We start from the raw sequence: 15,427 nt of genomic DNA on the forward strand, positions 1-15,427 counted from the left end.
GAAAGAGCCATATCTGGCCCTCAAAAGAGCCAGATATGAGCCATACATTGCCGACCCCTGTCCTAAGGAATGCTAAGTGAGTAATTCTCAACTTTTCAGAAATTTTTAGATTTTATTGTTGTGTTATTTTATAACCATTCCTCACTGCTTAAAAATTATTAGATAGAACAATCTTAACAATTAAAATGAATCTTTTACATTTGGAAATTTGAATCATTCCACAGGATAACTAGAGATGTTTTACAACATTAGTGATAGAAATTAAGAAAGAGTAAGATAAAAAGTTAAAAGAAATAGTCACATCTATAGGATGTCCTTAATCATACATTTTTCTTAAAAGTACTAAAATATGTGCACCTATAGAGCTATGATATAAATGCTTATTATTAGCACAAATGGCTAATAAACAAAATAATTACCTCATCTTTTTTAAATTTTATAGCATATAAACATCATGCTAAAGGTGGCTCTTTGTTATTGATTTTCTGTGGAATTTATATTTGAACTGCTATATAATTATTCATTACAACCCTCAACCCAACTAAAAACAATTCTACTGGATGCTATAAGACTACACATTTCATTACAAATTCATATGAAATAATTTTCCAGTTTATGTAAGGCTATTCTGGTCAGCAGAAAAAGAGCCTGGAAAAGTGGTGCTAGTTATAGCATTAGAAATTACAAATGTTAACACATATTTAAGGATTAATATACAGTATTCCATAAAATACACATTTGTAATATCAATTACTATTACTTAAAACTAGTCACTATATTTTTCCAAAGCTCCTTTTCTTTCTTCCCAAATGGAAAACTGATTTGAGCTGATAGAGGATCATTTATCTAGAGACTGAAGGGATCTCAAAGGCAACCTAGTCCAATCCCACAGGAAACTGTGGTTAAGTGATACCTAAAGTCATGTAGACTGTTTGTGGCAAAGGTGGAATTTGAAACCAAGATCTCTGACTCCATGGTCAATGAATTCCTTTTACTGTACCATAATGAGTTCAGTATTTTCAAAACTATGGTCCTTGGAACTATAATTCCTGAAGAGCTAAATATGGATTTTCTTTAAAATGTATTTCTTAAAATAAATCTAGTGGTAGCTTTATGGGATTCCAATAAATATAATGGTATGATGACTTTTATGGTAGTTTTGAATCTGATCAAGAGCAAACTGTACAGAAAGCTGACCAAGGTGATGTGAGAAAAAAAGATAAGGACCAAGAACAACACTGTTTATATAGTTCTTTCAGGTCTATAAGCACTGGGAATAATATTTTCTATAATGCTTTTGAGGTTTACAAAATGTTTGACATACATAATCTTATTTAAGCCTCTCAACAGCCCTGTGAGGTGGATAACATTATTATCCTCATTCTCCAGAAGAGGATAATGAGGCTCAGGGAGATTGTTACTTATCCAGTATTACAAAGCTAGTAAAGTACCTGAGGCAGGACTTGGATTCAGATATTCCTGACTTCCACGTAGGGCTTTATCCATTCTGCTGTTCTGCTGTTTATTAGATCTAACAACAGAGACAAAGCTGACCAGTGCTACCTATAATGTACAGTCACTTGAAAGGTATGGACCTGGAGATTCTAAGGATCCTACCCTGTCTTGCCCTGAGATCTTAGACTATGATAAATTTTATCCTTTGTTCCCCTTTTGGTGATTACAATTTTTAGCTTCCACAAATACTTTTCAACACCTAAGGCTGTTATGGCAAACCTATGGCACATGTGCCAAAGATGGCACACAGAGACCTCTCTGTGGGCACTCATGCTGTTGCCTGTCACCTGCCAGTTAGATACTAGAAGGGCAAAGGGACTTGGATTGAGCTGTTCCCTACCTCCTCTCCACCACACCTCTCTGCCCCTCTGCCCAGCAGCACTTCCTCCCTCCCCTGAGTGGAGAACCTGGGCCACACTCTCTTGGGGAGGGAGGGGGAAGGGGGAGGTGGTATGCAGTGTCTAAAAGGTTTGCCATCACTGCCCTAAGGTGTTCCAAAACCAAATTATTACAAAATGGATGACTCCAAAAAAACCACATCCTAGTATTCTGCTGGGTTTAAGGAAAATCTAACAGTTCAAATTACCAATCAAAGGACTTTATGTGTAAAGCAAGCCTTAAAATGTTACACAAGTATCAGTCTTTGTTTTTTTATTAGTAGTCAGAAGATACACATTTTGCAGCAGTTTTGTCAAGGGTCTATCCCAATGGTCAGCAACCTTTTTGGCCGTGAGAGCCATAAACGCCTGAGGAAGGAGGAGGATGGAGGCGGAAGGCGCTGGAATATGGGGCGGGGGCTCGAGAGTCATACGTTGCCAACCCCTGGTCTATCAGATCTATGAAAAATGAAACTATAGAAAGGCTAGAGATAATCATGGATTTGTGTGTGTGAAGGTAGCAAAGAAAATGAAGTAAGCAGATAAGCTCCCCAAGAGAAACTCTTCTCATAAAATTCTAAACTGGAATTCAGACAGTCATCCCTCTAAATTTGTAAGCCTGTGTGAAATTGTTAGTTACTATTACATTAAAAACAAACAAGTCACATTTTAAATCCTACCTGGTTCTGATTGCTGAGATTTTTCTATTAGAAGTTCTCGAATTTTCTCTACCCATAAATAAAGAATACTTTCACCAAGGTTCTGTCTGAAAAAAAATCCAAAACAAAGAAAAACACAATTATTTCAAAATGCTTCCATCTCATAGTCAAAAAATTATTTGAGCATATCTAATTATGACATAATGTGAGTGTTTTGCAATCTATACAAACGAGACTCACATATAATGTTTTATGTGGGTGTTATGAAATCTCTGCTTTGGCAATAAGCATGTAAAATGTATAATTTGGAATTCTGACTTTTTATGTTATGGTCCTTTTATAAAGTAGACAAATCTAAGTGAAGAGATTTCTCTGGATTCTGGACTTGTTTATTCACAAATATGAAATCATGTCTAATTGCAGAATAATTACTATAATCTACCTCTCAAAAGTCTTAGAGTACCATTAATACATTAAAATTCCCTAAGATTTTTCAACCTTTTTGAGAGCTTTTAACACTTTTCAACAAAGCAACTAGATGGTACAATGGATAGAGCACTGGGACTAGAATCAGGAAGACTTGAGTTCAAGTCCAACCTAAGACACTAGCTGTGTGACCTAAAGTCATTTTGCCTTAGCCTCAATTCTCTCAATTACAAAATGCGGATAATAATGACATCTACCTCCCAGGGTTCTCGTGAGAATCAAATGAGATAACATTTGTAAAGCACTTGGTACATAGGAGGTACTTAATAAATGCTTGCTATTATTATGATCTCAAATTTAAAATTGTACCTTTTATTTTATGGAAAACTAGATGCTTGCTTTAGCATACTGATATATGAATTCATTTTTATTCTATGTGCCTGGTTAACCTGGAAACAAGGAGATGAAAGAGAAATAGGGGTTGGTGATTTTAAAATGGATAATATATTATCTCCACTTGGCTCTTGTCCTGATTAAAAAGTGAGAAGAAAGGAGAAAAAAAAAGCCATACTGGCAGAGAAGCATTCATTTATTTATACTGCCACTTCAGAAGCAGTAAGGCTAGGGGATTCTGGCCAAGAATGCTGCCATTGCTTAAAATGTTTTTTTTAGTAACTCCTCTTTTTAGAACTGCCTTCGGTTGTCAATAAATCATTTTTTTAAATTATATTATCACATCTCATTTTTGACCCAAAATGGTATTTATCCAACTTGACTTTAATCATCAAACTTGGCTTTGAATGGCTCTTCATTATTTCCAAAAGACAAATTCTCCTTTCAAAGGAAAATTTTACTACAATTAAGGATATACACCACAGATTTTGGAGGCAATTCACAAAGAAGAGTTCCAATGATGTTCAAAAAGAGATATAGTCATGTTACAAAATGAGTCATGTTATTTCACAGTCAAATGTCATAATTCCTTTTCTCCAGAAGCCTCTAGAGCAGTGATACCCAAAGTGGGCACCACCACCCCCTGGTGGGTGCTGCAGCGATCCAGGGGGACAGTGATGGCCATAGGTGCATTTATCTTTCCTATTAATTGCTATTAAATTTTTAAAAAATTAATTTCTAGGGGCACTAAGTAATATTTTTTCTGGAAAGGGGGCAGTAGGCCAAAAAAGTTTGGGAACCACTGCTCTAGAGACACATCATTATCACCCCACCCATCACCAATTCCTTAAGCAATATCTATACAAAAGCAGTAATACAAACAATAATTAGTCTACATAGTCAATCAACAAACATTTATTAAGGCACCTAATATGTGCCAGACACTGTACTAAGCACTGGAGATACAAAGAAAGGTAAAAAAACAGGCCCTACCCTCAAGGAGCTTATGACCTGATACCTGTAGTACAAGTAGGAGGACAGCCAGTGAAAATGCAGAGATTTTTTTTTTTTTGGATGGGGGAAGCTAAGGAGAGGAGAGGTACAAGAAGATTAGAAGGGGGCACAGACAAAGAGTGAAGAGCTAAATGCCACACGAGTTTATGTTTGATTCTAGAGGTGACAGAGAACCATTGGAGTTTACTGAGTAGGGAGTGGCATGACCTGTCCTTTAGGGACATCACATTAACAAGATAGGCTGGAGAAGGCAACAAGCTACTGGAATAGTTTTGTTTTGTTTTTTAGAAAAATGATGTGTTTCTAACTATCCTTATGTTATCATTTACATCATTCTCAGCAGTTTTTCCATATATATTATCATAAACACAATGAGAAAATATGAAATAGTTTAAATTTAAAAATATATATCATTTTCTTTCCATATTAACATGAAATAAGATTTGATTTGAGATTTAATTAGACATTTTCATTTAGACCATTATGGCAATTCTGTAATTAAGCACCCTTAATTACAGTTAAGTACCACTATAGCTTTAAAATTTAAAGAAATAAAATGCCAAATAATATTATCTGAGATAGCAAGAATTTGTGCAATTTGTAGTCTCAAAGTTTAAGATGCAATCCATCATATCAATTCTTTAAGGAGATTCAAAGAAAGTTTTTTGACAGATTGTTTTTATTTCATAAATTACATTATACTTATAAATTATTTTGTCCTCTTTTATCTTCACTAGCTGTGATTCCTTTGCTGGTATTTCTCAGTCAAGGAATAAGAGTTGTCTTTGTTTTTTAAGGGCCTAGCTAGTTCAATGACCTTATTTGTAACTACTATCAAAGAACCAGCAGGGAGAGTTTAGACACATTTCAAGATTCTTATTAAAAGGTTGAATAAGAATAGATTCCATTCTTAAAGAAAGCAAGTGATTTACAAATTATCTTACATGCTTCTAAAAGCTAGGCAAGACATTACATCTGATATGAAGTTTTGTTACAGGGAAAAAAAGTGAATGAAATAGAATTTATTCAAATAATGAAGTCAGCCTGAATAAAGAATGATGTGCTTTAACTAGTTCTGTGAATATCCTCTGGATGATAACTCTGACCCAATACAATCTGAAGCCACAACAAAAAGATAATGGATTGTTACCTGCAACAGTATTTTTATATTTATGGGATCAAAGAAAAATTTAAAAATGGACAGTGAAAGAAATATGGGCAAAGTAAATTAAATGGATCTTTTCTGATATTTCAACAATTAATGAAATAGACCATTCTTACTCTAACTTGATTCTCAATTTTTAATCTTCATTTTATGATAAATAATTTCAGAATTGAATTATAGAAGATTTTGTGCCCCCCAACACATTGCCTTTTGTTTTCAAGATGCTGTCAACATCTGCATTTGGTTAAAAATATTTGCATGGAACATAACAAATGATAGGGAAAAAAAGTAAATTCTAGTAAAATATAAAATGCTGTTAATTCTGCTTTTTCCTTCTCTTACACTAGGATATCAATCAAACATTTATTAATTTCATTATGTTCCAGGCATTGTGCTAAGACATTACAAAGAATAAGCCTAGGAATCTCACACCCTATAAATTAGCAAAGATGACAAAGAATAGCAACAGTCAATAATGGAGGGTTTTATAATGGTAGACACAGCAGTAGAACTATGAAACTGTATAACCATTTTGGAAAGCAATTTGGGATTATGCAAATGAAGCAACTAAAATGTCTGCACCCTTCAAGCCAGAAACTCTATCACTGGGCTTATACCCCAAGGAAGTCACTGATAAGAATTAAGTTCCCATATACACATACCAAATATTTATAGCAGTATTTTTTGGAGGATAATAAAAATTGCAAATAAAGATGATGTCTATCAAATGGGGAATGTCTAAACAAAACTGTGGCATAGGAATATAATTGTATTATTACTGTGCTGTAAGAAATTATCAATGTTTTGAATATGGAGAATTATGGAAAAGGCTACCTGAATTTCTGCAGTAAAGTAAACTAAGTCAAGAAAATATACTCAGTTATATATTGTACACGTTTTGAGACTTTTTCAATGCATCAATGAGTTGTGCTGATCTTTTTCTTTTCTTTTTTTTTTAAACCCTTAACTTCTGTGTATTGGCTCCTAGGTGGAAGAATGGTAAGGGTGGGCAATGGGGGTCAAGTGACTTGCCCAGGGTCACACAGCTGGGAAGTGTCTGAGGCTGGATTTGAACCTAAGACCTCCCATCCCTAGGCCTGACTCTCCATCCACTGAGCTACCCAGCTGCCCCTGATCTTTTTCTTTTTGAAAAAGTTTTTTTGGGGGGGCAGTTGGATGGTTCAGTGGACTGAGAGCCAGACCTAGAGATGGGAGGCCCTAGGTTCAAATCTGGCCTCAGACACTTCCTAGCTGTGTAACCCTGGACGAGTCACTTAAGCCCCATTGCTTAGCCTTTACCACTCTTCTGCCTTGGAACCAATACACAATACTGATTCTAAGACAGAAGGTATGGGTTTAAAAAAATAAGTTATTTTTAATATGAGCTGGCTTCTGAGACACAAGGGAGCAAATGTAGGAATAACTATAATGTAAGAAACAAAACATCCATAAAATCATATTTTTTAAAAGCATGAGTTATCTGCAGCTTATCCACTCACCTAAAAAATAGTTTAGATCTGTAAAGAGGGCAAGTATAGAAATTCTCACAGCAGAATATTCTTTGCCTTAAGGAATCATGACACAATGAAAAATTTAAGTGGGCAACAAAAAATGACTCCCAGGCAGTCAGACCTCCAAATTCATTATCCAAGGTTCCATGGGGGTTCTTTTACCTCTTCCTCTTCTTTATTTCCCCAAGACTCTCAGTGGAGGAGGCAGCTTTAAGGCTCTCTGTAACCTTCCAGATGCCAAGCCACTAAAGACAAAAAACAAATTGTCCCTCCTATGAGTGGAAGCTGGGCTGTTATGGCACACGTACTGAAACTCAGCACACCCTCAAAGAATTAGTGCTTTAGGAAACATTTGTTCCATAATCCCTTCTTCTTGTCATTAAATTTGCTCTAATTAAGTATTCTAAGAAATTCTCAGAATGACCCTCACTGAAAAAAACACTATTCTTTTGTCTCCCAGTATCCCAATTTGGTGATGATAGAATACAGACATTCTCTCAAATACAATACTGACTCTATTTCACTCATGAATAATAGACATAATACCCACACTTTCCCAGAACAGAACTATAGTTTGCATAACTTGTTAGAAGGTAACTAATAGGGAGCAGTGGATTGAGAGTCAGGCTTAGAGACGGGAGGTCCTAGGTTCAAATCTGGCCTCAGACACTTCCCAGCTGTGTGACCCTGGGCAAGTCACTTGACCCCCATTGCCTACCCTTACCACTCTTCTGCCTTGGAGCCAATACACGGTATTAACTCCAAGACGGAAGGTAAGGGTTTAAAAAAGAAAAAGAAGGTAACTAATGCTTTTATGTGAATTGTTACTTGACCAAGATAATCTCATTTTGCTGAAAGAACACTGATATATATATAATACTACTGTTTCGTTTTTAAAGACAAACCTATAAGAATATAGATTGCTAAGAACAATCTGCCAAGAAAATGCAGCATCACCAAAGTTAAATGATTCCCAGATTTATGTTTTTTGGAATGAATGCAAAGTATGTGTCCAAGTATTCTTCCCCCAAACAAATGAATATGCACTAAGTATTGTACCTGACTGCATGACCTAGAAAACTAATCTTAAAGCTACAATTTGGAATGTAATCCCAATGAAAAAAATGATTTAAAAAATGTCCACTTAAAGAAATCAGAATACTGTTGTTTATATAAAAGCCCTTTTTAAATTTAGTATCAAGATGTAGGAAAAAGGCTTAGCATAGAACTAAAGTTAGTTCCAACATTTCCAGTTTTGAAAACATAATTATTTCCAGCCTGGGGAATTTAGTTTTCCCAACTGTTAACAAAGTATTTCTTCTTTTTTTTAAAAACCCTTACCATCTGCCTTAGAATCAATACTAAGTATTGGTTCCAAGGCAGGACAGTAAAGTGCTGGGCAATTAAGGTTAATTGGACTGCTCAGAAACATAGCTAGGAAGTATCTAAGGCCAGATTTGAACCCAGGATCTCCCATCTCTAGACCTGGCTCTCTATTCACTGGGCAACTAAGCTGTCTTTATCAATGTTTTTCTGAAAGGTTTGGTGGGGTTGTTTGTTTTACTTTAACTAAAACTGGGAGTTGGCTATTGCAGGGAGTTCCAAGTGAAAAACTACCTCTACCAATGCAGACTGACAACTTCTAGGCAATTTGTAGTTTCAAAAAGTTGCCTGGGCCCTGCATGGGTAAGAGACTTACCCTGGACCATCTAATCAGTGTCAGAATCAGAACTTGAACCCAGATCTTCCTAAGAGGCCAGCTCTCATTTCCCTATCCCACCAGATTCTTGAATCCAAAAAATGGAGGAATGAATGACTCAACTGAGCTCACCATCTCCATTTCTACACCAGGCTTGTTAGCTTTTGATCAAAGGATCATTTGATGTCTAGGTCCAGAGGTTCCACTTAGGCAGCAGGTAATGTCTAACTCTTGTGGTTGTAGTATAATAAGGGGGTAAAGTGGCTGATATTAGGGGAACAGGTGTTATAAGTGAGCCACCTGGGCCAGGGAGCCTACAACAACTGTATTTGATAATTTGAGACAGTCAGGGATGTGAAGTCTGAGCTATGATGCCCAGTCAATCTCCCTGCTGTCTGTAGGCTCCTTTAAGGTGGAGAGTGGGGAGCCCCTCCCTGCTGGAGTGAAAGTAGTAAACAACAGGAAGTGAAGCTCACACACTTCCTGAATAAAATGGATGCCTGGCCAACACTTCCTCTGAAGTCAGTTGGTTGCTATCTTCCCTCTCCTCAGCCCCTTACCCCTGGATGATATTATAAATAACTATTGAAGCTCACAAGTATCAGGCTAAGGGTTTATTTAAACACAGGAAGGAAAACTGAGGAAAGAGGGTTAGGGTCTGAAGAAGCTTTTGCTAAAGGTGACTGGCCAGTGTTGGCAATGGGCCTAGAAGGTAAGATTAGGCTGAGGGAACCAGCCCCTCAGCCAGAGATAATTTCCACTGACCTGATGTTAAGTGGTCCACCAAGCTAGACAGATGAAGTTGATGATTTGGTTTAGGGGTGTCCCTGTACCTAGGCTGACCTAACCTAATTCCTACCCACGATCCACAACCCAAACCTCCCTCAACCCGGGGTCCCAAGGGAAGTCCAGGAGTAGCTGGGTGTCTGGGTGAGGTCAAGGAAATTAAAACCCCCAGGTTGATTCTGCAGGGGTATTTATAGTCCCAGCTCCAACAGTCAGGTTTTGGGACTGGCCCTTGCTGTGCCAAAGTTCCATTCTCCTAACTGCCAGGAATGCCTAGGGTAATTTTGCAAATGCAAGAGATCTTGCATAAATCCTGCATTACAGTAGTGAGGATTTTTCTCTATTTCTATCCCTATTGTTATTCTACCAAGACTGTGTTTTTAACCTCAGATAAATTTGGTGTCCTCTAGAAACAATCTCTCGCAGACACTATCCTACCTTTGAGGCCAGAATCAGAGAGTTTAAGACATTTTTAATGATTTTTATGCCTAATTTCACAAACATTGCAATCCTCAACAACTGTAGGAAGATAAAATCTGAGCATGGATTGGTTTTTGGAAAACAATGTAAGAGATATTAGAGAGACTGAGTGTCTGTAAAGAGGTCTCCATATAAGCAGAGGTTTTTATGAATTTAAAAAAAAAAAACAAAACACACCTGGGATCCAGAGCAGTGATACCTGCTATATCTAAGGGGGACTGCCCAGATCACATTAAGAGCATAGGATGAATCCCTTTCCCTTTCCAATTGGAAGAGGAATTCCACTATACTTCAACAAGAAAAAGCTCCCACTCCAGGGAGCACTGGACAACCTGTTACCATAAAGGCAACAGTACTACTATTCTCCATTTAAGGCACACAAACACTTAATGCCAAACCACCCTTTCAAGACTCTGAGTATGGATGTCACCTTTCCTCCTACTGTCAATGCTACTCTAGCCATTCTCTTCTGAAACTTAACATAGGAAAAGTATCCCAGGAGAGATAGAAATCTTGAACTTAATATGATGTGTGGTGATTTTATATTTGTTAGTATAAATTATATTTTTTATTACTGTAACTGTTAAACAGAACCTAGATAATCTTCAGATCTTTATGTGACACCTAATATAAGGATCTGAGAGCCATAAGGTGGAGAGTAGGCTCTCCCATGTGGTTTTCAAAGGCATAACCTTTCCATTCTTGATACCAATATTCCACAACTAGTTAAGTATTTGCTAAAACAACTGCCTGTAACCACTGGATATTTCCTTGGAAAATATTAAGCTAAAAAGAAAAGCACTAGAGAGTTTTAGAAATATTTTAAATAGGCTGTAAGGATGGAATTTGTGCAAGGGAGATGGGACAAAAGGAGCCAGAGAAGGAGTGGCTGACAGTTGGTGACAGTTGAAACCAGAGAGAGTTCTGGGTAATTCTCAGAGGAAGAAGAGGAGGAGAGGTCTTGGGGAGGAGGACATCCCAGCTCGTATCCAGTCCTGAGGGCTTCCTGAGGATCTTTCTTTGGACATTGAAACCCTGATTCCCTGGTCAAAGATTCCAATCGCATATCACCCAGCAAGACTTCAATCATTGAGTCAGCTAAGTTTTTGGACACCATTTTGGAAGTGATCTCTTAGTCTCTTTCCCCTATTACCCAACCTTGCTGAGAGACCCTTTACGGTCTAACTTACAATTATAGAAAAGAGTAGAAATAGAAACAGAAGGAGAAGGGGGGAGAGAAGCTTGGGAGTGGGAACCCCAAAGGTTCCCTCCTGAGTGACAGACTCCATAGGAATATAGAAGAGGGCACCTCAAATCCCTCTGCCCTTCACCCCTTTCATCAATCCTTGAATTATGATTAATAAAAGCCATTCATTAGTCAGATAGTATTCCAGAGTGCCTGAGAGACAACGAGAGAGAGGGGAACCACAGCTTGGACTAGCTACCTCCATCTTGGAGCCAGACCACACGCTGTGAAGTTGACTGACCTCAGGGGAGGCTTACATGAACCCCGCCCTCATTCAGAATCGGATTGAGGTACCCCATGCCTCATCTTATAGGGAAGCCTTGCCCCCAACTCCTGTGGGGTGACGCAACCATCCAGGACACCCAGTTTTGGGGTGACACCCCCTCAAAGTCTCAGCAGTGCATATTTGGTGTGAGAAGAGAGCTTGAAGAGAGTCTCACCACATACTCATTCTCTCTCTCTCTCTCCCCCCTCTATCATAACATTAATTACTAGCTCTGTTAATTATTACAGGGCCTAATAAATCCAAAAATAGACATTAAGAATTATTATGTTACTAACAGACTTCTCTACTAGCAGCAATGCAAGGATCCAGAGCAAGGCTGAGGGACTTATGAGAAAGAAAACTAGCCATATTCAGAGGAAGAACTGTGGGAGAAAAACAACTGCTTGAACACATGGGCTGATGGGGATATTATTGGGGATGAAGACACTAAATGATAACTCTAGTCCAACTATCAATAATATGGAATTGGGTCTTAATCAATGATACATGTAAAACCGAGTGGAACTGTGCATTGGCTATGGGGGACTCAGGGGGTTTGGGGAGAGGGAAAGAACATGAAACGTGTAATTATGGGAAAATAGTCAAAATAAAAATAAAAGTAAAACATAATTTAAAAAGAATTATTATGTTACACTATAATTATGAATCATTCCAGTATTTGCTGATATTGAGCTTAACTTGAAAATAACTGTACCATGTCTTAATCATGAGCAATGACACTTGCTACGAGAGAAAACCTATTGGGATTACAAATGTACCTTGTTAATTGCTTACGACCTCATCTTGATCCTTTATAGAAGTGTATACAATGTCAAATTAGCAACCCACCACATAAGAAAAAGGCCATTTGATTTGGATATTGAAGATCATTTGTAACCTTGGGGAAAGTAGTTTCACTGGAATGATTAAGGCAGAAGCCCTAAGAAAGTTACAAAGAAAGTGAGGAAAATTGGTGGATGCCCCTATTATAGATGGATTTCTCAAGGAGTTTAGACACAAAATGGAAGAAATCTAGAAAGTGAGAGCTAGCAGGGATAGGAGGATAAAATGAAGGGTTTTGTTTTTTTTAAAGGATGGGGGAGATATGGTCATGTTTGTAGGCAGTAGGAAAGTATCCAGCAGACAAGGAGATATTGAAGATAAATGAGAGTTGGGATGATATAGGGGGCAATCTGCTAGAGAAGATAGGACAGAATGGGATCACTTATGCTTAAAGATGTGTCTATCTTGGCAAGAAGAGAAACCTTATGTGAGAAAGGTAAAGACAGAAGGCAATTGCAAGATGTGAGCTGAGGAAAAAGGAAGGAGATAATCTCAAAGAATTACCTCAATTTTTTCAGTAAATGTGAAGCAAGGTTCTCAGCTGAGAGGGTGGTGGACAGGAAAGTCTTGAGAAGTTTGAGGAAGAATGAAAAGATATGGAAAAGCTACTGTGAGAGTATGATACAAGCCAATTAGAGAGGTGTAAAAGGATTGCTTGGCTACAATGAGGGCCTAGATGAAATTATGTAACACAAATTTGTAGTGGGACCCAGTCACCTCAGTTTTAGAATTTTCTCCAGCTACAATTGGCAGTATATGAATAAAAGCAGGCTAAGACTTACTAGGACAAAATCCAAAACTGGATAAAGGAACAAGGGATTCCAAAGACGACAATGTAGAAGTTCAACAGGTTTACCCAGGGGTTAAGATGAGGAAGAAAGGAGAGTGTAGCAAATGCAGAGGTGAAGTCCTGGTAAATATCTAAGAGGTCTTCATAAATTCAAAGTTACAGTGAGGACAAAATCAGGGTTTGGGATCACAGAGGGAGAGGGACAATGGGATTATGATCACACAAGGAAACTTCAGAGTTCATAAACATGGAAGTGGCACATGTGTGGATAACGACAACATCAAAGGTATGACCATTTCTGTATGTGCCTGTGATGGGAAATGAGAAAGCCAAGGAAGTGGGAGATAAGGTAGTTGTGGGGTTAAGGGGGGAGAGGGAGAGGAGATGTAATAGGAGGGGGTCAAATTTCAGTGAGAACCACAAGATGAAAGGAATGGCAAAGGAGATCTATGATGAAAGCAAATTTGTTACTTACAAAGCACATATTCCATAGAACACAGCAGAGGTGGCTGTTTCAACATTAAAGCGGGGTGAGGGAGCTGAGGGGGCAAAGTAAAGAATGTGTTGAGGTAAATAAGAATAAGGAAGCAGGTCAGGGAGGATAGAGAACAGGTTTTGAATAATGATATTTGAAGGTTCAGGATAACGAGGTTACTAGATCATGGACATTCTGTAGAAAACAATTTATATTTTAGCAAAGCATTTAACAAATTCTTTTGTGCTATTCTTGTGGAAATGATGATGAGATATATAGGTTACACCAGAAGTATCAAAAAAAAGTTGTTGCAGGCAGGGATACTGAACCAGATTAAAATGTAACTGGGCAATATTTAGCAAAATAAACGAAAATATAATAGCATAGCTCATCAAGTTAATGTGGTTTTCTTAGCCAATAAACTGCCTGGATGGATCCTTACCTTTAGTGGCCCCTATTTCTTTTTGATTGTGACACCACTGGGATAGACAATAATAGAGTTAGGTGGATTCAAAACTGGTTTAATTATACCCCAAAGAGATCATAAGGAAAAAGACTTGTATAAAAACATTTATAGCCGCACTTTTTGTGGTGGCAAAAAACTGGAAAATGAGGGGATGTCCTTCAATCAGGGAATGGCTGAACAAATTGTGGTATCTATTGGTGATAGAATACTATTGTGCTGAAAGGAATAATGAACTGAAGGAATTCCATGTGAACTGGAATGGCCTCCAGGAATTGATGCAGAGTGAAAGGAGCAGAACCAGGAGAACATTATACACAGAGATAGATACACTGTGGTAAAATCAAATGTAATGGATGTCTCTACTAGCAACAATGCAATGATTCAGGACAACTATGAGGGACCTATGAGAAAGAACACTATCCACATTCAGAGGAAGAACTGTGGGAGTAGAAACATAGAAGAAAAACTGCCTGATCGCATAGGAGGATGCGGATATAATTAGGGATATTGACTCAAAATGAGCACCCTAGGCGTTCCGGGTTAAGATGGAGGCAGAGTAAAAAGCAGCTCTTAATCTCTCCTGACCGAAACACACAAGACTCCTCAAGGGGACATAAAAACAAGTCCAGACGAACGGAGGAACCCCACAACAGGGTGCAGCGAGGAAGGTACATGGAATTGGGACATTTCCATGCTATAAAGGGGTGAAACAGCTCTCACTAAATCGCGAGCTGAGCAACCACCCACCCCCATCCCCTCCACACACACCACCTATAGCGCCGAAGCCAACTAAACAGAAATAGAGCAAGTTTGGGGCACCCATCGAGTCATTGGCAGCTCCAGGGCCTGTTCCTGAGAGCAGCAAGATTTGGGACCCCCAAAAGCCAAAGAACGCACGCGAACTCTGAGCGCGGGCTCAGAGCACAGGCACGGTGGAGGCGTGAGTGGAGGCAGACACAGCCACAAGCTAAAGCTCTGAAATCCTGAGTGGGGAACCAGTGTAGACGTGTATATGACTGTGGAAGCAGCACCCTGAGACTTGTAAAGGAACCTCCTGCAGAGGATCAAGCAAGGGGGTCCACCAGGGGGCTTGACATTGGAAAAAAACAGAACTCAGACCTCAGGAGCCAAAAGACCGCGGACAGACCCCAAGCGCGAGGATAAAGCTGAGAAGCTGCTGGGCTAATGATAGCTACCCAGACTCAGGAAGTTCAGAAGAGAAAGATAAACAACAAGAAAAAGAAGTCTTTAACACTCGACAACTTTTACACAGAGAAAATCCAGACAACCAAGCAAACAGAGGAGGAGAACAAACAA

At 38.4% G+C, this 15,427-nt stretch overlaps 1 protein-coding gene across 1 annotated transcript in view; it reads right to left on the reverse strand.

The window, feature by feature from the left end:
- The window catches only part of IMPACT (impact RWD domain protein), a 40,811-nt gene that overhangs the window by 11,925 nt on the left and 13,459 nt on the right, over nt 1-15,427 (reverse strand). Inside the window, exon 5 of the mRNA XM_044658046.1 lies at nt 2,573-2,658. Within this exon, the coding sequence (XP_044513981.1) occupies nt 2,573-2,658 (86 nt within the window). The remainder of the gene's footprint in view (nt 1-2,572; nt 2,659-15,427) is intronic.

Source organism: Gracilinanus agilis, chromosome 1, assembly GCF_016433145.1.
Source record: "Gracilinanus agilis isolate LMUSP501 chromosome 1, AgileGrace, whole genome shotgun sequence".
NCBI classification, from domain to species: Eukaryota; Metazoa; Chordata; class Mammalia; order Didelphimorphia; family Didelphidae; genus Gracilinanus; species Gracilinanus agilis.